We start from the raw sequence: 26755 nt of genomic DNA on the forward strand, positions 1-26755 counted from the left end.
CTCACTAATCTTCCTTTTTGCCTTCCATTTTCTCCAATCCTGACTTAGCAAAGGTTGGGCAAAAGAGACTCTGTGTGAGTTCGAGCAAAGCCTGAGATGCTGGATTTTCCAAGATACGAGAAGGGGCTGGGGGCTGGGTGAACTGGTGGCGGAGGAGGGAAGGATTAATTTCCCAAGGAGGGGAAGGGGCCAGGACATCAGGCCCCGGGGACTTTGAAGAGAGGGTCGTGGGTAGGAGGTAGATCAAGTGGAGTGACACAAAGGTCAGGAAAGAGGAAGTGTCCACACTGTCCTTCGACAGACTTGAGTCTATGGGACTTCCTCCCTGCATGGTACAAGGAAATGAGTAAGTGAGATAATGTTGTAACTTCTGGCCCTCTGACATTGCACTGCCCCGATGTCACAGTTGGAAACTGTACCTGCCCCCATCCTTGTCTGGGGTGTGTTTGGTCTGGGGAGGGCTGGTGAAGCAAGAGGTACTCAGAAAAAGGACAGAAATTGCTTCCTATTATCTGGGCATTTGGAGGTGAAGGGGTCACAGCTCTGGCAAAGATGGGGTTGAAAGGGCCTGGACTCCAGGGAGGGGCAGCTCTGCATGGCCTGATTCCTGCACCCCACCTTTGCCCCCTCACACCTCCTCTCATCTCCCGTTTTTGAAGAGGAGGACCCTGTCACATCTGGACAATTCTGCAAGAACTCTGTAGAACTGACTTCACTGTGAACCAGGCTCCAGAAGTCAACAGAAACAAAAATGCTCACATTTAATCACAATGCTCCCTGGCATACACAGAAGACTCTGAAAACTTCTGAATTTGGGAAATCCTTTGGCACCTTGGGGCACATTGGGAACATAAGCCATCAGTGCTGGTGTGTGTGTGTGTGTGTGTGTGTGTGTGTGTGTGTGCATCTTCTACCATGCCTCCTACAAATTTGACCTGGGCCCAGGGCCATGTTCGGTGGTTTTTAAGAACCGAGGCTCCCAGAGGCAGTATTGGGCAGCTGGAGTGGCCCCAGGATCTATATCAAACTCTACCTGTTTCTGAACCAAATTTCTTCTAGAATTTTATTCCATAAATCTGAATTATGGTGTCAGACTCCTAGCATACACTAAAGGAACTCTCTGCCTTGCATTAAATAACAGGAGTTACCCCTGGAGGTAACTCCTAGCCCTGGCTCTTTAGAGAACAGATGCCGAATAGGCATTAGGGGATGTGATGGATGTGCTAACTTTCAAAAAAAAAAAAAAAGTCCTGAGCTGAGTGCTCAGAGATTCACAAAAATCTGACAGCATCTCTCTGTTCCATTGGAAGCTGGGTGATCCTTTCTACTCTTTCCTGAGAAAGGCAGTTGGGCAGGAAAAAGCTGTATCTCTGTCCTCACTGAGAGGATTTCCAAGTCTGAGCGTGAAGGACCAGGAGAGGGAGACCTGACGGGTCGATGTGGGGCATCATGCACTTGAGTGAGAACCAGAGGGATCCCATCATTGCCCAGGGCAGATGCTCCATTTTGGGGGGCATCATTCATTCTTTCCTGTTCTCCCTGCATTCCTCTGGCTCCTGCCCAGGAGAGGTGGCCGCTGGCAAGAGAGCTTGGTGGAGGTGGGAGGTGGGGGGTGGGGGGTGGGGGGTTCTTGAGCCAGGACCTAGCGCATAGTCTCCAGCCTGCTGATGGCTGCCTTGGATGCTTCAAAGGGGAGAAGATCCTAGATATGGGAAACATTGGTGGGCGTTCTGCTGGGGCATCTGTAGCCTCTGAGAAGGCTACCAGTCTCTCCTAAGCTTACGCCGTCACACCCTGGGCACTTGTTGAATGACTTTACTTAGCTTATAGCCTCTGGTTCCTGTTGGGAAACTCAGGGCTTGCCACACTGTTCATTTTCCTTTGTGGGCAACTCCGTTCCTGGCCCTTATCTATCATATTACGCACTGTACTCCCCGCTTAGAGCTGTGTCAAGGTTCTGAGAATCTATCCCTTGGCTTGGAAGGGGTCATCTCTGTGGCCAGATCATTTCCTGATGGGTCCTGAGGCACCACAACACATAGGAGGCTTGTCCTCTCTCTGGGGTTCACTGCCTTGCTCCTTCTCCAGGTCAATATGTGACCTTGGACCAGTTGCTTGAGTCCCCTGGGCATTCAGAAACAATTGGGTTTCCCTGGCTTTGGAGCCTGGCAGCCTGGCTTTGAGAACCGGGCTTTAACTTGTCACGTGACTATGGCCAAGTTCCTGGGGCTCTCCAAGCTTCACTTACTCTGTAAAAAGGGCAATAATATAATACCTGTCTTACTGGGTTTTGTTCACGTTAGATGAGACATTGGGTACAAAGCACTTGGTCCCGTGCCTGGCAGGTTTACTGCACTTAATGTATGATAGTTTTCTTATTATTCTAAGAAACAGTATGGCTTTGGGAGCATAGTTCTGCCACATTGCAGTGGCCAGAGTGAAGGTGGTGAGTGCCTTCTGGGGCCCTGGGAGTCAAGGTTATCCGCATGCCCTTTCTGGCTTGCTCCTCAGTGTGGCTGCCTCTATGTCCACACCATGCAGACGCAACAGGTAGTTTGAACCTCTGAGGCCCACAGTGGGATGGGGAGGCAGGGACATCACTTATGGGGTGGGAAGTCACCCATTCCCCAGGAAATGTCCCCAGCTGCCTTTTCCATGACTCCTTGAAACCCTGTGGAGGCCACATTCGTGTTGGGGAGGTCTTTCCCGTGAGGATATGCTCAGATGCCGAGGCATTTTGAAAAGCCCTCCATAGAGTTTCCTTTCATAAGACATGATCATCCCCTTGGGCTTCTGGTTTTTTTTCTTTCAGGACCTTATTTTCAGGCAAGTGGCCCTTTGACCTCTAAGGCTGTCCTTTCCTAGCTACCAAATCCAGCATTCAAAGTGATAAAAATATATATATAGTAATAGTAAAATATCAGCACTTAATGGCCTGATAAGAATGTCACTGCAATGCTGAGTTTGGGCCAACATTTGCCTGCTCCTGCCATTGAGCCCGGGCTCCCCTCCAGAGCTGAGCTGCTGCAAGGGATCTGAGTAACTAGGGCTGTGTCAGAGTGGCGATGACAGCCACCACATGCTAAGGAAGAGATCCCCAAGGACAAGGAGAATCCCATGTGGAGCTACTTGCTTCTTTGTCAGTCTTGTTTTTCTTATTTCACAACCTTCTAAAACACAATCTCTCAACCTCTATTGTTGGCTTGCATTTTTCAATCATGAGCACAGCTTTACCTGGCTCCATGCTTTGATTGACTATACCTGCCAACACCGCAACAACAGGGAAAGGGACACCGGCCTCATACCAGTAGATGGTGTGTAGCCTGGGCATGAGGATAATTAAAAACTCTCTAGGGGATTTTAACATGTAACGCAGTTTGGAAACCATTGATGTAAGATCTTCTTACTCAACATGCGCTCCAAGGAGCAGTTGCATCAGCTTATCAGAAATGTAGATCAGGCCGCACTTGGACCTGTAGAATCAGAATCTGCATTTTATCAGATTCCGACATTATTTGTATGAACATTAGCTTTTGAGAAGTGCTGCTTTAAGAGACTAAGGGGGTCAATCTACCTCACTTTGCAGCTCTGTGTTCCTTAGTCATTGGCTAAAATATCAGCCCCCCTGCAATGAGCCATCCTCCCTTGTATAGTCAGTGATGGCCTGTGAACCTTTAGCCAACTGGAAGTGGGAGGGGACACAGTCCACAAAACACTATCCTGACTTCTGACACCAACTACAAGTCAAGGGGTTCCCTAAACCACCCTGAGTTGTGATAATTCGCTGGGAGATCTGACAGAACTCACTGAAAGTTGTTATACTCATGGTTGTGATCTCTTATAGGGAGGGAATACAGATTAAAATCAGCCAAAGGAAGAAGCGCACAGCACAGAGTCCAGGACAGTGCCTGACATGGAGCCCCTACGGTCCTCTCCCGTGGAGTCACGGACAGCGCCACTCTCCTGGCATTGATGTGTGACAACACACAGGGAGTGTTCCCCACCAGGGAAGCCTTGGTGTCCAGGGTCTTTACTGTGGCTCTGTCACATGAGCACAGCTGACTGCCCATGCGGCCGGTCTGTTCCCAGACTCTCCACCGCTACACATCACTCACAGTCCCTGCTCTAAATCACACACCATGACCCAATGTCCCCGGGCAAATAAAAACACCTCTAGCAGGCAGGACGTTCCAAAGCCTTAGAGATCACCTCTCAGAAGCTGAGGGCAGAAGCCAGACCTCTTTTTGGGCAGGGTTAAATTCTGTATTACTGTTTTTGAAAAAACTCCCAAATTGAGTTTTTCCTCTTCACTTACAGCAGCATAACAACAATCATCAATGCAGAAGACTTCTGCGAGCAAAGGTGTGGGGGAAAACCCCAAGCAGTGGACACCAGCTGGTGTCCTCCAATTTGATTCTGATGCTGTCTACTGGGAGATAGTGTCAGATCCTCAACACTAAACCCTCCTTCTCCCAGTCAGAGGGCTGGCCTTTGGAACTTCTGACCAATCCACTTCAAGTTGAGGTTCCCACCACTCCGCTCTTTGGGTTTGGTTGATTTGCTAGAGTGGCTCACAGAACTCAGGGAAACACAGCTACCAGTTTATTGCGAAGGACATTTTAAAGGATAAAAGTAGGCAGATAAAGAGATGCATAGGGCGAGGTGTGGAAAGGTCCCTAGTGCAGGAGCTTCTGTCCATGTGGAGCGGGGGGGCACCACCCTCTCAGTACATGAATGAGTTCTCCTTCACCTGCCTATCAGCCTCTACATGTTCAGCTCCCCAACCCAGTCCTCTTGGGTTTTTATGGAAGCTTCAAGACACCCACATTGTCTCCCCAGAGTATAGGGCAAGACCTTCTCTGGGGAGGGTTTTAAGACCCACAATCAGAAAGGTGGGGTGGGGGCAAGATTAGAGTCCTGCCTTGACGGGCAGGTGAAAGGGGTGGGGGGAGTAGGTCAGAAAAATTCTGTTTATTTTTTCTTTTTTTTTTTGAGACGGAGTTTCACTCTTGTTGCCCAGGGTGGAGTGCAATGGCGCAATCTCAGCTCACTGCAACCTCTACCTCCCAGGTTTAAGCGATTCTCCTGCCTCAGCCTCCCGAGTAGCTGGGATTACAGGCGTGTGCCACCATGCCTGGCTAATTTTGTATTTTTAATAGAGACAGGGTTTCTCCATGTTGGTCAGGCTGGTCTCAAACTCCCGACCTCAGGTGATCTACTCGCCTCGGCCTCTCAAAGTGCTGGGATCACAGGTGTGAGCCACTGCACCTGGCCAAAAGATTCTGTTTTTGAGGCCTGCCTCTGAGGTCTAACACACTCAACATTATAACAAGAATGTAGTAAGGGCTATGGGAGTTATGAGCCAGGAACTGTGGATGAAAACCTATCACAGATATGCATATATATATATATATATATATATATATATATATATATGCATGCATATCTATAATAACTCCACAACTACACACTGCCTTATTGCTCAGTTCTTCTCTCCATGTCTCTGACCCACCCTTGCCCCCTTCCTCCATCCTTTTCTCCATTGCATACCCATCCACTGTGCCCTTTGGAATGCTCACACCATGAACTGCAAACTCTCGTGTGGCTTCAGCCTCTTGTCTGAAAGTTCCTCTCACCTATTGCTTTCTCTGGAACCTGCCATCCCTGCCACCTTCTCAAAAAAGGCCTTTTATTCTCTCCATTCCACAAAGCTCAGTGTCAAAACATGGGGTTTACACTGGAAGCTGAGGTCACATCAGTAGCCGAGATCAGGTTCTCCCTAGCTGCCCAATGCAGCTCCCAGGCCTCCTGTAAAACCTTGACCTTTGAGGTCATGACAGCCCTCTTCTGCTATGCTCATAGCTGACCACTGAACTCCTGGACACTCCCTCCCCCAAGTTCACAGAGAATGTGGGCACATGCCTTACAGTCTTCCCTTGATCCAAACTACTGCCTTCATCTTGAGTGACAGCAGCATCTTTTGGATGTTTTGGCCTGCCTAGCTTTATTTTTTTGTGTTCTGCCATCAAGTTGCCACTTCTGTTGCCATCGTGCCTGTGAGCGCAGTGCAGGCTGTGGTGAAATCCCACGAACTCAGGCATCACACTGACCAGGTCTGAGTCCTATCTCAGTTGTCAGCTAGTTGTGCAATGAAGGGAAAGGGACCTACACTTTCCAAGCCTCAATTCACTCATCTATGGCATGGTGACAATAATGGAGGTTGATTTAAAGTCCTTTGTAAGAATTAAGAGTTATAACAGACATAAAGTGCTGTATCTGGTATACCTAGAAAACATTCCATAAAAGTTAGTAATTGTTGGTCATGTAATGATGACTCTCTAGGCTAGGATTTCAGCTTCATTGCATGCACATGGTGCACTCACACTGCGTGACCTCTCTCTGTCTCAGTATCCTCATCTGAGGACCGGGATAATCATACCGCTTCAAAGGGATGTCATAAAGATTAAATAATATGTGTAAGCCTGCTTGCATTTAGCTGCATTCAACAAATATTTCTGTATCCTTCTCCTCATTTCTCGTTACTTTCTTGCTTATTATCTGCTCTAGGTATAGATTTCAGAGAACTAAGCTTGCTACAATCCTTCATAAAATAACCAGGCTGGTTAGGGCATTTCCAAGAGTCAGTACTGTTTAGTGACTATTCTCTGTTTAATCTATTTTGATTGTCCAGGGTCATCTTTTGCTATGTCATAGGTTGTTGGCTTCTTCTAGAGAAGTGAGACGATGGACAAGTTCCAAGTGAGTGAGGCGACTGGTCAGGATATTCTGCTGAAAAACTCATGTCAGTTCTAATTCGTGATTGTAATTCAATCACAGCCTGAGAACAGTAGGACTGTGGTTCAAATGCTCTGCTCCCTTTTTTTTTTCCCAGAGGATAATTTTTTTTTTCTTTGAGACGGAGTCTTGCTCTGTCGCTAGGCTGGAGTGCAGTGGCATGATCTCGGCTCACTGCAACCTCCGCCTCCTGGGTTCAAGCAATTCTCCTGCCTCAGCCTCCCAAGTAGCTGGGACTACAAGCACACGCCACCACACCCAGATAATTTTTGTATTTTTAGTAGAGACGGGGTTTCCCCATGTTGGCCAGGATGGTCTTGATCTCTTGACCTCATGATCCACCCACGTCGGCCTCCCAAAGTGCTGGGATTACAGGCTTGAGCCACCGCGCCCGGCCTCTAGAGGATAATTTTTAAATGTGCTTTTGCATTTGGAAAATGTGATTGGCATTTTTTTCTAATTTTCTAATATGATACGCTGTCGGATGCTATAGATTACTTAAACCCTCTGGCCACGTAGAAAGATCTTTAAGTGGTTCTCAACAAGCTTCATACGCAAGGTAAATTGTATTATCTCTCAGGATGTGTGAGAACATCTGTTTTTCTTCTAATGCAGTAAACATATAAGGGTCTCTTGGGATATCTTTTAAATAGACTTAATACAACATTCAGGAATGATAACAAAATATAATCACAGTCGTAAGGGAATGTGAGCATTTCATATTAATAACATTGGAACCTTATGTTTAATACAGTGTTAAAAGTTGACAAACATGTAGGAGTCAGAAAATTCAATTAAAATTATCACAGTAATATGAATTTAGCCACTTCCTGTGTTAGTTATGAAATCCATTTAACACCACAAACAGTAATATTTTTAGCCAGTTTATTCAAAAGGAAAACAGGAACTAAACCACTTTCATGTAATATATACTCTGTTAATGTGGTCAGGCTAATTTTGCTGGGGGAAGGAACTTAACTTTTGAATATTTGAATGCCCAGTCATTTAATCTGAATATCCTATTTCCTTGCATGTTGCAAAATTTTTGTCAATAAAAGGCAGAAAAAGAAATCTCTTCTCCATGCTCATCCCTAAGAGAATAGGTTGTCTGTACCCTGAGAGCATTTTATGGAGGGGACAACCACTTTTCTAATTTTCCTTCCCACTTCTCTGTGGGCACAAATGCTCTTTGGTTGAAAGAGTTGTAATTCAGTCCCAAGATGAGGTGTGGTTACTGCATCCCTAACCTATATCTGGGGACCCCATAGCCACACACATGGGGGAAATGGAGCTTGTCATTCAGTTCTCCAGCCATTGCACAGGGTTCATGGACTCTTCATTGATCCCACCCCACGCTCCTTCTCTCTGCTAGCCGAACACACTTCTCTCTTCTTTTTCAGGAGGCCATAGGAGAAGGGCATTCATTTTTAATACACATACATCTGCATCAAGTCTAATTTTGCCATGTCTCAATCCAACTGTCAAATGGGTTGTTTGGGGGCTATGGTGCTTATCAAACATTTACTCAAGAATAGCCAAAATCAGCCAAGCAAGGAGAACTTCGGCAACATTCCCAAATGGCCCCAACCAAGTACTGTAAGACTGAGGATAGCTAAAGGGTCTTGAGAGGGACTTCTCAGGCAGTGGCCCCGACATTTATCTGGTTTTTTAAGTGAGAAATCTGAGTACCATTCTCGACTCCTCTTCCTTACCCCCCACCCCTCACTAAGCCTTGTGCTACTATTTAGTAAACAGACCCTCAATGCACAAACTTCTGTCTAAGGCCATGGCCACCACCCTAGTCTAATCCACCATCTCTTCTCTGGAACAGACCCCAGCTGCTCTCCCTGTCTCTGTGCTGGTCTCTCAATCCATGCTCCACACTGCAGCCAGAGTGCTCTACAATGCAAATCCATTTGTGAGACTCCTCCTCTTAAAATCCTCAAGTGGCTTCTCTTTGCCCCCAGGATCATTTTGAAACTCCTTAATGGAAGAGGCATGGCCCTTTGGGATGTGGTTCCCCAACCCCTCCCACATCATCTTTTCAATCAGATTTCCCACTAAATGGAAATTTTTTCAGGTCCTCAACTTTATGGTGACTTTCTCTTGCTCAGGATCTTTGAACATACTGTTTCTTCTTTCCTTTTGTATTTGCCAAGACACCACTTCCTCTGGTAAGATTTTCCTGACATCCTCTCTAAAAAAAGATTGAGATAGTTGACTACCCAAAATGTTTCCCACTCATTCCAAGCTCTATTCAAGGCAGTAAAGTGCCCGGCTGACAGATTGCATTCCTCGTCTTTTCTGAAGCTAGCAATGGCCATGCAACAGCATTCTGGCCAATAAGATAGAAGTGGAAGTTGAAGGGTGGGATTTCCAAGAAAGCTCGTTGAAGACAAAATTCCTCATTTCACTTCTTACTCTTTCTCTTTCCTGCTTCCTAAAATGCGGTGCAGATGGCAGACACTTCAAAGCTGTCTCAGGCAATCAGGTGATGTTAAGGCAGAAACCCACTTTATGATGGGTAGAACAGGAAGAAAGAAGGCACCTATGTTCTTGTTCACCTTGGACCACACCAGCCCTGGCTTGCCTACCCCTGGAATTCCTTTAATGAGAGGCAAATGAGAGCTTACGTGTTTAAGCCATTGCTATTTTATTTTATTTTTTTGTTTATAAGCAAAAGAACTTAATCCTAACCAATATTAACACTAACTGGGTCTATTGCTTGGTACCAAGCCAGTGCATGACACATGGTATATATGCTCAGTAAGTATTTGTTGAATGAGTGAGGCAATGAAAGAACATAGAGGATATATATAACAGTCCTCCTGCCCAGATGTCATCTGATCCTCTTTAGGATCTGGGCCTGTAAAACTGTATCTGATATAGTTTGAATATTTGTTCCCTACAAATCTCATGTTGACATTTGATCCCTAATATTGGAGGCAGGGCCTAGTAGGAGGTGTTTTGGTCATGGTGATAAATGGCTTGGTGTCGTTCTCACAGTAACGAGTGAGTTTTTATTCTAGTGGTTCCTGCAAGAACTGATTGTTAAAAGAGCCTGGATCCTTCCACCCCTCTCTCACTCTTGCTTCCTCTCTCTCACCTTGTAATCTCTACAAGCTCTTCACCTCCCCTTCTCCTTTTGCCATAAGTGGAAGATTTCTGAGGCCTCACCAGAAGCAGATGTTGGTTCCATGCTTCTTGTACAGCCTGCAGAACCATGAGCCAAATCAACTTCTTTTCTTTATAATTATCCAGTCTCAGGTATTCCTTTATAGCAACACAAATGGACTAAGACAGTTTCTAATGCTATGGTTCCTTTAGTAGGTCAGTGTAAAACCCTGGATCACTCCTGTAACAAATTACTTGGAACTCTTCTCACCACACATATTTAAAAATAGTTGCCATGTTGAAAATCTTATAAGATCGTATTTTATTTCAAATCCAACAACTCATTGCTAAGGAGATACAAGAAGCAGAAAATACAGAGAGACTAATGTGTTGATGATTTTTGTGAGGGACATAAGGTCTGTGTCTAGATTCATTTTTTTGCATGTGGATGTCCAGTTGTTCCAGCACCATTTGTTGAAAAGACTATCTTTGCTCCACTGTATTGCTTTTTCTCCTTTGTCATAGATATCTGGTCACCTTACCTTAGAGTCACAGATGAATGGTCGTATTACTTAACTACTGAAAATACAGGCCAAAGCAAACAGAGGAATAAGGGATATATAATAAAGTATTTGTGTACTTGACTTGGCTCTAAAGGAAGCATTGCGTGTCTGTGTAAAAAGAATGGGTGAGAGTTTTCCACCATTCAATATTTCTAATCTTTCTGAAATACATAGCCAGGACATCCTCTAATCCATATATTCCATAGTTTGGTTAATATAAATTCTTTTATTAAATCCTTATTAAATAAAGTTATTTATGTTTCTATGAAACTCATTTTAACTCCTAAGTGAAAAAAACTACTGAGCTAACTAAACATCAAACATTTTTAATTTTTAAAATTTTTTTAGAGACAGGGTCTTGCTATGTTGCCCAGGTTGGCTTTGAACTCCTGTGCTCAAGCGATCCTCCAAACTCAGCCTCCCGGGTAGCGGGGACTACAGGTGCATGCCACTGTGCTCAGCTAAAAATTTTTTCGAAATGCTCTTTTAAAATCAGTTTTATTGAAGTATAAGTTACATACAATAAAAGTACTCATTTTGAGTGTACAGTTTGACAAGTTCTGACAAATGTGAACAACCATGTAACCATCACCAAAAATAAAGATATGAGACATTTCCATTACCCCAAAAAGTTCCCGTGTCCCTCTCCAGTCAATATCCAGCCCTAGCCCCAGCTCCAGGCAACCACTGATCTGCTTTCTGTTGCTATAAATTGTACTTATCTTTTCTAGTGTTTCATACAAATGGAATCATACAGTATTTACTGTTTTGTGTCTGTCTTCTTCTGCTCAGCATAATGTTTTTGAGATTCATCTATGTTGTGTGCCTCAGTAGTTTGTTCTTTTTATTACTGGATAATTCCATTATAAGAATATACCACAATTTGTTTATCCATTTACTGCCTGATGGGCATTTGGTTGTTTCCAGCTTTGAACTATTTTGAATCCTAAAAGACTGCCAGTTTTGAATGAGACCCCAGAACAATGAATGTAGGCTCTGTATACAAGTTCAGGCTGCTGGGCAACTTAGGCCTTAAGACACAACTCTGCCACTTAGGCCTTGACACAACTGACATGATGGTGCTTAAAGTGGCTGTGATGGAAAAGGAGGCTGTTTGGAGCTTTTGGAGGGCCTTTATAGGTGAACCCCAGCATAGCACCTAATAATTTGGAGCAAAGCTGTGTCATTCCCCGAAGATAACTATTCACCTTTTAAGAAACATCTTCTAGCTACTATCAATAATAAACACAGAATGCATCACCATGGGCCACCATGTTGTCTTTTGACCTGAGTTTCCATCGTGAACAAGAGTCATTTGATCCAAGGCAGAAATTTGGGTGCACACAGCAGTGTTCCATCATCAAATGGAATATGAGATTGGGCCCAAGTAGGTCCTGCAGGCACAAATAAGTTGCAAGAGCAAGTAGTACAGGCGCTTGGCCTGGCCAGTACTGTTGCCAAGTTGACTGCTTCCCCTCAGTCTGCATCTGTGGCTTCATGGGGAGTTTCCTATGACCACTTGATGGAGGAAAAAACAAATTGGAGCATAGTTTATAGTGCTGGTACTACCCAAAGTGGCTAGCTGAGGCACTACAGCTCCACTCTGGGGTGCCCGTGAAGGACAGTGCCAAAGGAAAACCCCCCTCAGTGAGCAGAACTTGGAGCAATACAAGTGGGTGTTCATTTTACCTAGAAGAGAAGATGTCCGTGAGTTACAGATTTACACAAAATCACAGAGAGCGGTTAATCGTTTAGTCTGATGGTCAGGAACTTCCAAGAGACATGATTAGAAAACTGGTGACAAGGAGTCCTGGGGAAGAGGTATATGGATACCTCTGAACACAAACAAAACATGAGAATATGTATCCCATATGAATGTTAACCAAAGAGCAGCCACAACAGAAGAGGATTTTAAAATCAGCTGAATAAGATGATTCATTCTGACAGCATCAGCTAGTCTCTTTCCCCAGCCACTGTTGCCCAATGGGCTTACATATATCATGGCCATGGGGGCAGGGCTATGTATGGACACAGCAACATGGATTTCCACTCATCAAGGCCAATTTGGCTCCAGCCATTGCTGAGTGCTCAGCCTGCCAAGATAGAAATCTATGCCAATATGGCACCATTCCCTGGGCTAGAAAACCAACTGGTGGAAGATTGATTACATTGGACCATTTCCGTCATGGAAGGGGCAGTGCTTTGTCTTCCCTGGAATAGATATTTATTCTGGATATGGATGTGCCTTCCCTGACTACTACAATGCTCTGCCAAACCTACCATCCATGGGCTTAATTTTATTTGTTATAAAATTTCAACCACCATTGCTTCTGACCAAGGAAGTAATCTTACAGCAAAGGAAGTACAGATATGAGCTTCTGATCATGGGCTTCACTGGCCTCACAGTGAAGCAGGTGGCCAGATTAGAACAGTGGAACGGATTTTAAAGGCTCAGTTACAGCACCAGCTGGGTAGCAACACCTTGCTGGCCTGGGGTTATGTCCTGCAGGATGCTTTAAGTCAGTGACCAATATATGATGCTATTTCTCCCATTGTCAGGATTCATGGGTCCAAGAATCATGGGGTCAAAATGGGAGTGGCTTTTCTCACTATCACCCTGGTGTTCGAGTAGTAATTTTTCCTTCCCATTCCTGTAACTTTGGGCTCTGCTATTGCAGAAATCTTAGCTCCTGTAGGGGGAATGCTTCCATCAGGGAATACAACGGTGGTTCCACTAAACTGACAGCTGAGTTTGCCATCTCCTCGTGCCAGTGAATACACAAGCAAGGAAGGGGGTTCCTTTCTCACCTAGGGTGACTGATCCTAATTACCAAGGAGAAATTGGACTGCCACTTCACAATGAGGGTGAGGAGTATGTACTCTATGTGTCTGTGATTAATGTCAATAGAAAGTGACACCAATCTAGTACACAGAGGACTGATCATGGTCCAGGCCCTTCAGGAATGAAGATTTGAGTCACCAGGCAAGGAACTTGGACTCACTGAGGTGGGCATATTTCAAGGAGAATATTTTATCTATGTCCATCTATGTCCATCTATATTCCATCTGTGTTCCCCTTGGAATTCCTATTCATGAACATGGGGAATTCCAAGGGGAATATAGAATGAGTAGTGGAAGGTAGTTATAAATGTAAGTCAAAAACCACACAACCAATTTGAGAAATGAGGAAGGTAATAGTGTTGAATATGTCTTCTTTTTCTTGATATAAATGTATTTGTGCATATATTAACCAGTTTATTTATTTATTATTATTTTTTGAGATGAGCTCTCACCATGTTGTCCAGGCTGGTCTTGAACTCCTGGGCTCAACTGATTCTACCATTTAGTCCTCCGAGTAGCTGGGACTACAGGCATGCACCACCATACCCAGCTAACCAGTTTTTTCCTATTCCTCTACTTAATTTCTCTACTATACAACATAATATGTGTTAATGGTAGTTAACTTTATATCTCAGTATTAAGTCACAAGATATCAAAAAGGGAATGCGACTTAGTTACAAGCAGAATGAATATCACTCAAAGATGAATAAAGAGAAGAGGGTTAGTGCATTTTCTGTTGGATGAGAGGAAGTTTCATTGTTAGGCGGAAGCATGATTTGGCCTTTTTTTTTTTTTCCAAGGTCTCACTCTGTGGCCCAGGCTGCAGTGCAGTGGTGCGATCTTGGCTCACTGCAACCTCTGCCTCCTGGGTTCAAGTGATTCTCCAGCCTCAGCCTCCAGAGTAGCTGGGATTATAGGTGCGCCAGGTTAATTTTTGTATTTTTAGTAGAGAAGGTGTTTCTCCATGTTGGCCAGGCTGGTCTTGAACTCCTTGCCTCAAGTGATCCACCTGCTTTGACCTCCCAAAGTGCTAGGATTACAGGTGTGAGCCACTGTGCCCAGTCACCACGGTCTTTTTGGGAGGCAACTTTAGCATGGTTAAGACGTGCGAATGGATGCTAAGCTAACACCAGGTAAGCCCTGGTAGATTTGTATTGTGTCAGTGGGCCTACGCTGGAGCCATGTTTCCCCAAATTCACTTTTCCTATGTACCTCTGGATTAGTGTGGGCCACTGGAGACATTTCACATGAGATGAGGAAGGTGGGAGTGAAGGAGCAGCATCTTTTTACACTAAGCAGGTCGGGGAGGGCATGTGGCTCTCTCTCACATTGTTGGGAATCTGCCCATCATCTGGTTGGCTTAGGTCAGTGGGTGAGTTCACAGCTGTTCCAGCTTCTGCTGGAAACTCCTTCGGTTTCTCTGACTGCTCTGTGATGAGGGCATCAGATTCTCCTGCAGAAAGCCCCAGCGTTGAAGTTGGGGCTTCATGTTGGTGAGTGATAGTTACGGGTTCTAGCCCATCCTGTGGTTTCTTGCAAATTTCAGTGTCAGCTCAGTCTTGCGGGTTTTGGGTTGTCCTTGCTTCCCACACTTCATGCCTTTCTTTCCCTCCTGACAGTCTGCCCTTTAGATTTTAGGATTCAGCACTAGCCACAGAAACAGCAACCTCATTGTTAAGGGTTGAATTGTATCTCCCCAAAAGGTAGGTTGAGGCCCTACCTGCCAGGACTTCAGAATGTAACCTCATTTGGGAATAGCATCATTGCAAATATAATTAATTAAGATGAGGGCATACTGGCTCAGGATGGGCTCCTAATTCAATACAACTAATGTCCTTCTACGACAGCCACAGGAAGACAGAGACGCCAAGGGAGAACACCATGTGCTGATGGAGGCGGTGGCAGCTGCCAGCCAAGGATTATAACCAGAAGTCAGGAAAAGGCAAGAAGGAATCCTCCCTTAGTGATTTTACAGGGAGCATAGCCCTGCCGACAGCTTGATTTTGAACTTTTATTCCCTAAAACTGTAAAACAATACACTTCTGTTGTTTTAAGCCACTCAGTTTGTGCTACTTTGTTATGGCAACTCCAGAAAACAAAAACACATTCAGACTGTTTAATCAACCTCCGTAATTGCATAAGGTCTAATCCCTATAATAAATCCCTTAAAAATGTCTGTGTATATATATTTAAAAATATAAAATATCTTCTAGTGGTTCTGCATCTCTGGTCAATCCCTGACTGATACAGAATATGTATTTTCATTTCTAATGATGAAATACCTGAATGAAATTTCTAGGACATATGATAAGTGTATGTTTAGCTTTTAAGAAACTGCCAACCTGGGGGAATTGCTTGAGGCCAGGAGTTCAAACAGCCTGGGTAACAGTGATACCCTGTCTCTACAAAATAAAAAATATTAGCAGCATGTGGTGGTGTGTGTCTGTAGTCCCAGCTACTCAGGAGGCTGAAGTGGGAGATTCACCTGAGCCCAGATCTTTGAAGTTATAGTGAGCTATGATCACGCCACTGCACTCTAGCCTGGGTGACAGAGTGAGAAAGCTGGTCTCTAAAAAACAAGCAAACAAAAAAGAAACTGTCAAACTCTTCCCAACATGTTGTCATTTTTACATTTACCATTTTACATTCTTACCAGCAATGATTGATAGTTCCAGTTGCTCAATACCCTTGCTGACCATTCCAATAGGTGTATTGTGTTATCTCATTGTAGTTTTAATTTGTATTTCCCTAGTGACTAATGATGTTTAACATCTTTTCATGCACCTATTGGCCATATGTATATCTTCTTTAGCAAAATATCTGTTGTTATTTGAAGAGCGGAAGTTTTACATTTTGATGAAGTCTAATTTATTGATTTTTTTTTCTTAGATGGCTCATGCTTTTTGTGTTATCTAAAAAAATATTTGCCTTCTTCATGGTCACAAAGACTTTCTCCTATGGTTTCTTTTGGAAGCTTTATATTTTTAGTTTTTATGTTTATGTTTAAGACCCATTTCTAGTTACAATTTGTGTGATTTTTTTGGAAGGGTCAAGGTTCATTTTCTTTCCCATAAGAATGTACAGTTATTCTAGCACCCTTGTTAAAAAGACTTTCCTTTCCCCATTGAATTACTTTGTCAAAAATCAACTGAGCATATATGGGCATCATGAATTTTAATCCTGTTAGAACTGAATGTTCCCAAGGCAGGCCATGCCCATGACTGACCTCCTTTCCTTGGATTGCCTACAAAACAGATAAAGCTAAGTATGGAGCAAAGAAATCCATGTCTAACCTGTATTTTTTTTTTTTTTTTTAAGATGGAGCCTCGCTCTGTCACCCAGGCTGGAGTGCAGTGGCGTGATCCCAGCTCACTGCAATCTCTGCCTCCTGGGTTCAAGTGATTCTCCTGCCTCAGCCTCCCAAGGGGCTGGGATTGTAGGCGTGCACCACTATGCCCATCTAATTTTTGTATTTTTAGTAGAGATAGGGTTTTGCCATTTTGGCCAGGCTGGTCTTGAACTCCTGACCTCAGGTGATCTGCCTGCCTCGGCCTCCCATAGTTTTGTGATTATAGGCATGAGCCACCGTGCCCGGCCTTAACCTTTGTTTTCTTACACAACACACTACGTGATGTTTTCCATATGCATGAGTCATTTGCTTCATTTACGTACAAATGCATAAGCAATATACTGTGTGGTGTGAGTTTGTGATGGGAAAAGGAAGAGGTTTTGCAGATACTACATTGGCTTCCTGCTATCTGTCTGTGTGAATGGCTATGGACTTTGTCTTCTATTTGTTCGCTTTGCGCTGATATGATCAGCTTACAACTTAAGATTCTAGAGAAAGAGGGTCATATCTGTAAAGCACTCTGAGCATGTGTGAAGTTTAATCAATAGCATATGAGGTTACAGCAAATTCACTATCTTTGTTTCTTCAGCTATAGAATGGCATGAGGATTCATCTCAATTTAGTTCAATTCTGTTCAGAACCATGAGCTAGCTGTTCATGGAAGGAAAGCCCACCTGATTGTGGCCAGGGAAGGAGAAACAACACTTTAACCAGCTTTATTTGGTTCTCACAGACACCATTGGCATGTGACATCTGGAACAGACCATGCCTGGTCTCTGTTCATATCACTTACCATTCAGCTCAATATTGGTCTGAATACTCTTTAGACTGACTGAAATGAAAAGGAACTGTTGTGTAACCATTAGCCTGTAGACCTGGGCTGTATCTCTATGCCCTGCCTGGCACAGACCCCACCTCCTGCTCCTTCTCCCTCACCACCAGTCAATCCTTATCCTAATGAACAGGGAGGGCAACCTGAATGGGGAGTGGAGGGAAGAGATGTCATGAGATGGCAACGTGAACCCTGAAGTGAGGATGAAGGCTATGTGAATGTTGTAGGCTGACAGCCGGGCATAGTGGCCCCGTTGCCATGGCGATGGAGGCATGTTGATGCGAAGTGTCTGCACAGCTCCTAGGATTTTTAACAGCAGCTGGGCAGAGCCTCGGCGTCCCTGAATTGTTGCCCCCCTGAGTCACTGCTTGGCCCCAGCTGTCCTGATCTCTGTTGACAAATGGTTGTCCTTCACAGTCAAACTACTAACAGTACTCTAATTAATGAATGTGCTAATTATTCTTGCCTACTCCCAGCATATTTGTCTAACTAACCTGTCACACACAGATCAGTGCAGCATATGCATAATTATGGAGGGCGCTGGGAGCAGGGGATGGGTGGGAGAGGGGTGGGCTCACAGCCCTGTCGCTGTGGGATATTTCTTGTAAAATTACCTTTGCTAACGGTCAGATGTCGTGGGGATATGTTATTTCCCGTGAAGTGTATATGTCTTCCTTTCTTTCCTTTCTAAGAATCTCTCTTCAGGGCTGAGGGGCCATTGCTCAGTGCTTTAGCCTGTGAGGGGATTGCCAGGCACAAATGCAGAAGGACCAGGGAGCCCAGGTTCTGAAGACGATTCCGGTAGCAGCACGTAGGGTGATTAAAACTCCAGACTTTAAAGCCAGACCGGCCTGGGCTTGAACCCTTGTTCTGCTCCTTGCTATGTGGGTCTTTGCCTTGACCACATTTTTTTTTTTTTTAAGACAGGATCTCCCTCTCTTGTCCAGGCTGGAATGCAGGTGTTGCGATCACAGCTCACTGAAGCCTCCGTCTCTACAGCCTCAAGCGATCCTCCTGCCTCAGCCCCGAGTAGCTGGGACTACAGGTCTGTGCCATCACGACCAGCTAATTTACTTTTGTAGAGATGGGGGTCTTGCTGTGTTGCCCAGGCTGGTCTCCAACTCCTGGACTCAAGCCATCCTCTAGCCTCGGCCTTCCAAATGCTGGGACTACAGGCTTGAGCCACGGTGCCAGGCCCTTGACCACATCTTTAACCCCTCTGAACCTCAGTTTCACTTTCTGGGCAATGGGAGGGGGGTAATTTGTCCCTCAGAGGGTTGCACTGAGGAGCAAATGTGAGGCTCTGGGTACAATGCCCAGTACAGACTAGGTCCCCACGACACAGCCGCTCAGCGGCTCCGGATTCTGGGCTGCTCTGGACTGCGGCCAGGCGGTCTTCTGCGGGAATCCGGGCAGGCAGGGCGGGCTGCGCTCCCCTCCCCGGCTCTCCCGGTGCCCCTTGTCTTTTTGTTCTGTCTCAGCAGCTCTCTATTGAGATGAATGGCATTTCCAGAGGCTTCACCTCTGATAAGTGTTCCTCTGCAGCTGCAGCCAGAATCTTAATGTGCGCGCTGTAATTTAATGGCCGTCTCGGCTATTAACACGCTCTTCCCGGGTGAAGTGGACTCCCTCCATCCCCTGGCCTCTGCACGTGCTCTGCGCGCTGGCTGGGGGTGACTCCAAGGAGCTCAGAGCGGGATGCCCGGCACCTCTCGCCAGGCGCCTTTGGACCTTCTAAAGCGCGAATGGCTGGACTTTTCTCCCATGTGTGGGGCCCCGGAAGGTGTGGGGTCCCTGCGTTCCACGGAGCCCGGAAGGTTTCCAGTGATGGTGGGGGCTGACCAAGTTGGTCCCCGTGGGTGCTGTTTTCATGTGCCGGCAGATTGGGATAAGTTTAAAAGACAGAAGCGTGTAGGATAGAGAAACTTCTTTAAAAACTGGAAATTTTAATCTGGGGATTATAACTATTGGACAGTCAAGTGCAAGAGTGAATACACTTCTCACTCCCTCCTCCCAATTTTTCTTTGCGGGATTAGTCAGTCCCCCTCTGCCACATGATAATTGTGAGAACTACCAGGGTCTTCATTCTCCTGCCATCTGGTTGACCTCTCCAAGAATGGACACCCGGGCAGCCTGGGCCAATGAGGCTGTCCTAAGAGATTAGATGAGAGAAGTCAGTCTTTGACAGGTGATGGAAGCTGTAAAATGTAAAACTCCAGAGTTGGTGAAGATGTCTCCAGGAAACAGGTCTGCAGAGAGAATACGTTTGACATGCTAAGAGAAGCTGAGAGAGAGCGAGAGGAGAGATTGGAAGAAAGACAGAGACAGAGGTAGAGAGAAGGGAAAGAGAGAGAGAAAGGGACAGAAGAGAGAGAAAAAAGAGGGGGCCGGGCGCGGTGGCTCACGCCTGTAATCTCAGCACTTTGGGAGGCCGAGGCGGGCGGATCACGAGGTCAGGAGATCGAGACCATCCTGGCTAACACGGTGAAACCCCCGTCTCTACTAAAAAATACAAAAAAAATTAGCCAGGCGTGGTGGCAGGCGCCTGTAATCCCAGCTACTGAGGAGGCTGAGACAGGAGAATGGCGTAAACCCGGGAGGCAGAGCTTGCAGTGAGCTGAGATCAAGCCACTGCACTCCAGCCTGGGCAACAGAGCAAGACTCCGTCTCAAAAAAAAAAAAAAGAGGGGAAGGGCGGGAGAGAGAGAGAGAAAGCTCTCTAGCTCCAAGGCCTAACCACATCTCTGTTCTTTTCAACTTCGGCTGTCAGATTTTTAGACTCTTTGAGTGACTAAATTCTCCTTTTTGCCTAAACTAGTTTGAGCTAAGTTTCTATTGCTTGCAACTGGAATACTTTGTAAGAGGACTGGCCTTCATTTCTGATACATTGTCACTAAGATGTAAGTGTTAGAAGAGCTAACGCTTTATGGGGTTCAAACTCCTTGGCTACCAAAACCTAAACATCCCCTGAAACTTACCAAACTGCAGGTATGAATTGGATCTCACTAAGGTGAATATACAAATCTTGCAAGTGCTGAGCCCTAACCAATCTTGTAATAACTCTGTGGTAGTTAATTTTATGTCAAATTGATTGAGCTAAAAAATGACCAGGTAGCTGGTAAAATGTTTTTTTCTGGGTGTGTTAGGGAGGGTGTTTCTGAAAGAGATCAGCACTGGAATCAGTGGACTAAGTAAAGAAATCTCACCCTCACCAATATGGTGGGTATCATCAATCCACTGAGGGCCTGAATAGAACAAAAAGCGGGCAGACGGGCAAATTCCCTCTTCTTCTTGAGCTGGGCCATCCATCTTCTCCTGCCCTTGGACACTGGAGCCCCTGGTTCTCCAGCTTTTGGATTCAGACTGGGTCTTGCACCATTGCCCTCCTTGATGCTCAGGCCTTTGAATGCACACTGGTCTCCACCAGCAGCTTTTCTGAGTCTCCAGCTTGCAGATGGCAAACCATGAAACTTCATGGTGTCCATGAGCATGTGAACCAATTTCTATTATAAATCTGCAATATATGTATATATATATATGTATATATGAGGAGATTTATTTATATATTGGTTCAGTTTCTCTGGAGAGCCTTGGCTAATATAAAGTCTATACTCTACAAAGTGCCCTAGGTACTCAGGGAGTACCCAAGTGTGTCATGACCAGCCCGACAGCCCTGGCTGCTGGCTTCCCCGCACACAACTCTGCACACTGCCTTCATCAGCCTTTCTCTCTCAGCTGAACCGAGGGCATTGAAGCTGGCCTCTGGCACTGTACCTATGAGGGAGCAATATCTTCCCCTACACTGACCTCTTCCATGCCGAGATGCAGCCCTCCCTGCTGCCACTAGTTACAGTGGTCCATGTTCCCTTTCAAAGTGAAGTTTTGATAAAAGCACCTCTTAACCAATGCCAAATAGCTAAGTCTGGGACAAAGATTGCAAGTATTTTGCATTTTCCATGTAACCTCAGAGGGATTGCCATTCACACTGAGCTGAGCTGCAGAATACCAGGCAGCCACCTCACCCACCCAGCAGGTCCACTCTTATACTTTCTCAGAAAGCACAGCCACTCTACTCTTATTCAGTTGAAAAGAATTTCCAGGAAGGTGTTTCTGCAATTGCCTCAGAAAAGTCAGTTGCAGTGTTTAACAAGCCTTTGGAAATTTCCCTTAGGGATCATCTGTAACTCCATTTCTGCCTTTTACCTGAATTCTTTGGTTTGGTTTGAATTCTTTGGTTTAATTTATGAATTCCTTTTATTACTTTTCTCTGAAGAAATGGAGATATCAGCTGTCCCTCCCCACTGCCATTTATTCCTTCCTTCATTCAAACCTTATGTGGCTGCTACTTACCGTGTGTTAATTGTTCACTTTTTTTCTTGGAATTCAAAAAAAGAAGGACAGTATTTGGGGCACAGATCTTTTGGTGTTCTATAAATTTTTTTAAAGTTTCATTTTACATTTGTGTGTGTGTGTGTGTGTGTGTGTGTGTGTGTGAGACAGTCTTGCTCTGTTGCCCAGGCTGGAGTGCAGTGGCATAATCATTGGCTCACTGTAGCCTCAAAGTCCTGGGCCCAAGCGATCTTCCCACCTCAGCCATCCAAAATGCTGGGGTTACAGGTTTATGCCACTCTGTCTGACCTGAAAGTTTTGGGTTTACTTTCCCTTCTTTCTCTTTGCTGAAGTCAGAGATGATGGCAGCTTCCAGATTCTCTGGTGCCTGTGCTGGGCTCATGCTGGTCATGGTCTTGGGTCCAGGATTCATTCTGGAGACTCTCAGGGAAGTTTCCCATGACAAGTAAGTGCAGGAGAGTGTGCTGGCTTTGCGTGCTCTTCTGCCAAGCCCCGCTTCTCCTGGTGGGACACACTGAACCACAGCCAGGGCATTTTGGTGGTTAGTTAAAAAAAAAAAAAAAAAAAAAAAAAAAAGGAAGAAGAAGGCACTGTGTAATTGTGCCGGGGATCTTCAGAAATTGTAATGATGAAAGAGTGCAAGCTCTCACTTCCCCTTCCTGTACAGGGCAGGTTGCGGAGCCGGAGGCAGAGCAGTCGTCTCTGGGGAGCCTGAAGCAAACATGGATCAAGAAACTGTAGGCAATGTTGTCCTGTTGGCCATTGTCACCCTCATCAGCGTGGTCCAGAATGGTAAGGAAAGCCCTTCACTCAGGGAAGAACAGAAGGGGAGATTTTTTTTGATGGTTGTTTGGAAGTCAGGCTTAAACAATTGTGTCTGTGTGTGTGCATGCACACACACTTTTACCTTATCTTTATTTGCTTCTTTTTATTTGAATGTATAGGGTTGTGTGCATTTCTGTGTAAATTTGGGGGTTTCCTCCTCTTAGTCTTTCACTTTTGTGGTGATTACTAGTCCCATTTTTAGAGCCAGGGCTGCAACTTGAAGGTTTTGCTAAAACCCTCACTGAAGTGTCTATGATCAGCATTTTAACTATTAATTAATGTGGCCAGGCAAGGGGTGGAAGGTGAGAAGACTAGAAAGGGAACATGATGTACACATTTACTCAGATACTGGGCTTTTCTAACATCTGCAGTGCAATTGAAGTTACCAGTCATCTGCAGTCTAAAAAGAAAGTGATTTTGGGAGGTGCGTAGAAAAAATCATCTTATTATTTTTCCTCTATATTACTTTTTTCTTTTTTTCATCTGAAGAAACTTTTTTTTTTGGTGATACCTTCTTTTTCTCTAGCACGTATAATTTTGGAAGCATTTTTCATATGCAGTGTATACTTCAGAAAGAGAGAGAGAGAGAGAGAGAGAGAGAGAGGAAAATTGTCCTGTTCGGTGTTTGCATTTCCATTATTCCTGCTATTAGTTAAAAACAACAACAAAAAAAAAACAAGTAGGATACCTAGATCTGGAAAAGAGAGAATTGTGTAGAGCTGTCTTTCTAAAGTTCTGAGTTAGGACTGCCTCAGACCACTTTCATAAGTATCTCCAGTGGCTTTGTGTTTTATATTTATTAAGATAGAGAAAAAAAGAGTAATTACTAAGGGCAGCTGCTGTAGCTTTATGGTGATTACTGAACATTGACATGCTGTCACGTTTTGGAACTTTGAGTATTTAATCACTTTGGGATATTCTATTTTCCCCCATCTTGAGTGTGGACAGATGCTGGTGATGTAGCCTTCTGGGCACAGAGCAAGCCTTCCCCTCAGCCTCCACACCAGAAAGGCTCAGCTTCACACACTCCAAGTATGTTTTCTATAAGAACTACACTTTGTGGCTTTCTGACCCAAACATTTTTATACTAAATTACACATAACAAAGTTGTAGCTCAGAGAGGGAACAAATGGCTTATTTAGGCCACCATTTTCTCGAGCCATTATGATTTCACACAGGGCTCCCTTGGCCCTGTAAATTGGCAAGGATTCCATTATTCAACCTGCATACATGTACAGAGACCCTGCTCTGGGCCAGATAGTATTCTGGGTACAGGCGGATAGAGCAGGAAACAAAACAGCTACAGTGATGGACAGGTCAGCCTGCAGCAACGCCTGCAGTCTCTGCGAAGGTAGCTGTATGGGTGGGCAGGTGGCCAGCACTTATTCAGCTCTGGAAGGATCTCCCCTCTGGCCTCTCCCCTGACACCCATCAATAAAACTGAGGAGCATCGGTGGACAGGGGACCTTGTGCCCCCTCCCTGCCTGTGCAGTTGGGGCTGAACCCAGCTACGAAGTTTGAGCTCACTCTCTCCAGCTCCCTCTCAATTTAGAGCTGAACTGTGGGAAGCTTCAGAGCTCTCTGTTTCAAGGACAGGTTCTCCTCACCTCTCCTAATGGAGGTGCACCAGGGAACTGGCCCTGCTCTGCCCAGGGCTTTGTCCTGGACTTTGCCGTCACGGTCTAGCAAACCCTGTTCAGATTGAGGTGAGTGGTGAGATTTCGAATTCTTTTTGACAGATAGGATTAAGTCTTCTTCTGTGGGACAAGTGGGAGGTAGAGGTAAGATTAAAGATGGCCAAATGTCTGAGTCCTGACAGCCACAATCTGGAGATCTAGACTTTTTACAGACAACAGGGCACAGTGGCCTCACTAACAGACTTCCCGGAAGTGATGAGTGTGCTGGGGGCTTCCTGGTTGAAGAGATACTAGAATGGACCAGCTGGGAGCTAATTTTTTGGGCTGGAGTGTGATGGCCTGCACATCACTGCCTCTGTCCCTCCATTGTCACAGCTGCCCCTTGGGAGCCAGCTGAGGCAATTTGTGGTCAGAGTGACTTTGCACAGTTGTCCTGCCTGTGCTCAGGAAGGGAGTTTCTGTGGTCCCTTTGAAACCACAGAAGAGCCCCTCGTATAGCTCTCAATGGAGGGGGCAAAACATTCAAATAACTCAGGAGATAACACCACTATTTGTTTTTAACTGTGAGTTTTTAGGCAATCACAAAGATCCAGATGTATGTCCAAGCCTCTCTTTGCAATTCTAATTAACCTCAATGTTGCAACCATAGACCTACCTTACAGAGTTCAAAAAAATATGCAAAAACCCTGCCTTTCTTCTTCCTCATACCCCAAAATGCCATTCTGAACACTTCCTGTTAGTTAAAAAAAGATTTCCATGCTGTTACCAGGCACTGTACAGAGTCTGTGTCCCAAGACAAGGAGGTACAGTTCCACATGCGCCCATGACTGGGTTGGGCTCTGCACTCTCTCTATACTTTGAGAGCCTGATTTTCTGTGATTGGGCAGAGCTGGCCCACCTGGTGCAATGTCCGCCTCTGCCTTTCAAACATGCTTTAGTCATCAAGATCTTCAAATTTGTAACCCTTTCCAGCTTGATCCAGCAGAATGCAGATTTGGAAAAACAGAACGAGTTTAAAATACATGATTCTAAGAAACCTGGACCAGAACTATCAAAAAAACTTGGTTTCTCAGAGAATATAGCAAATGGGCTCATTGGCCAATACTATGATACTGGCTTTTGAGAAAAGAAAGGCTTTATTGCAAGGCTGGCCAGCAAGGAGACAGGAGTTGGGCTCAAATCTGTCTCCCCAATTTGGGGCTTAGGGCAAGTTTTAATTACATAGACGCATTTCTTATGAGTAGCAGGCAGACAGCCTCCAACTTCTCCTGCCTAGGTACCAGCAGCTTAGACATGATGCAAACCTGGGAAGCACATACTGTATTTGGAGAAAGTGATTGGGAAGAAATGTGAGCCGAGGGGAGGGGCTCAGTGCCCCTGAGCTACACTTAGTGATGGCAGAGGAAGGATGTCCTCCTGCAGGAGGCTGTTCCACATCTGCTCTGGTTGTAGGGGGAGCTGGCAGGCATTAGCAGCGTCCTCTTTCCCCCAAGAGAGGCAGCCTCCTCCAAGTTTTGGTGACATTATGGCCCTGCAATCATAAGGGTTTGTGAGCATAGTGCTAAGGAGGGAAATGGAGCTGCTGTTACTAGTTCCACCCCAACACACACACACACACTCACAAGAAACCTCACAAGCACCGTATTGGAGGACTTTGCCATCCAGCCTGGGATTTGACAGGCTCTAGAAGCAGAATCATAGACTCATGAAGTTCCCCCAAAGCAGGAATCTTCCTTACAGTAACCCCCAACCGCCCCCCACCACTGCCTCCACCGGCTGCTTCTTCCTGAACACTGCAGTGTTTGGAAAACTCACAAACCTCCAAGCTTGCCTTTCCTATTGTTGCATGGATTGAAAGCTTGCGTTGTGTGAAGAATGGCGCTTCCTGCTGTGCTTAGTTTTATCTCATATAATCTTTGCACCATTTAATCCTTGCACTCACCCACTCATGCAACTGCCTTTGCAGAGACTGGAGGGGCCGCTGTAGGCTGACCTTTCCTTCACTGTACCTATTTTGTTCCCTGCTTTATTCCCCTGCACCCAGGACACTGCCTGGCACAAAGACAGGTCTTTATAAGTGTATGCAAGTGAATAAAGAAATATATATATATATTATTTTTGAGACAGTTTCACTCTGTCACCCAGGCTGGAGTGCAGTAGCACAATCTCAGCTGACTGCAACCTCTGCCTCCCAGGCTCAAGTGATTCTCATGTCTCAGCCTCCTGAGCAGCTAGGACTACAAGCATGTGCCACCACGCCCAGCTAATTTTTGTATTTTTAGTAAAGACAGGGTTTCACCATGTTGGCCAGGTTGGCCTCCAACTCCTGACCTCAAGTCATCCTCCTGCCTCGGCCTCCCAAAGTGCTGGGATTATAGGCATGAAACCAGCCTAGAAATACATACTATTATTTATTCCTGTTTTACAGATAAGCAAAGTGAGTCATGGA

General features: G+C 45.3%; 1 protein-coding gene across 1 annotated transcript in view; it reads left to right on the top strand.

Annotated features, from left to right (window-relative positions):
* Nucleotides 1-510: 510 nt before the first annotated feature.
* ALOX5AP (arachidonate 5-lipoxygenase activating protein) overlaps nt 511-26755 on the top strand; it is a 50681-nt gene continuing 24436 nt past the window's right edge. The window contains exons 1-2 of the mRNA XM_004054335.4: nt 511-867; nt 22512-22636. Coding sequence (XP_004054383.1) covers nt 752-867; nt 22512-22636 — 241 coding nt within the window. The 5' untranslated portion in view covers nt 511-751. The remainder of the gene's footprint in view (nt 868-22511; nt 22637-26755) is intronic.

Source organism: Gorilla gorilla, chromosome 14 (genome assembly GCF_029281585.2).
Source record: "Gorilla gorilla gorilla isolate KB3781 chromosome 14, NHGRI_mGorGor1-v2.1_pri, whole genome shotgun sequence".
Lineage (NCBI taxonomy): Eukaryota > Metazoa > Chordata > Mammalia > Primates > Hominidae > Gorilla > Gorilla gorilla.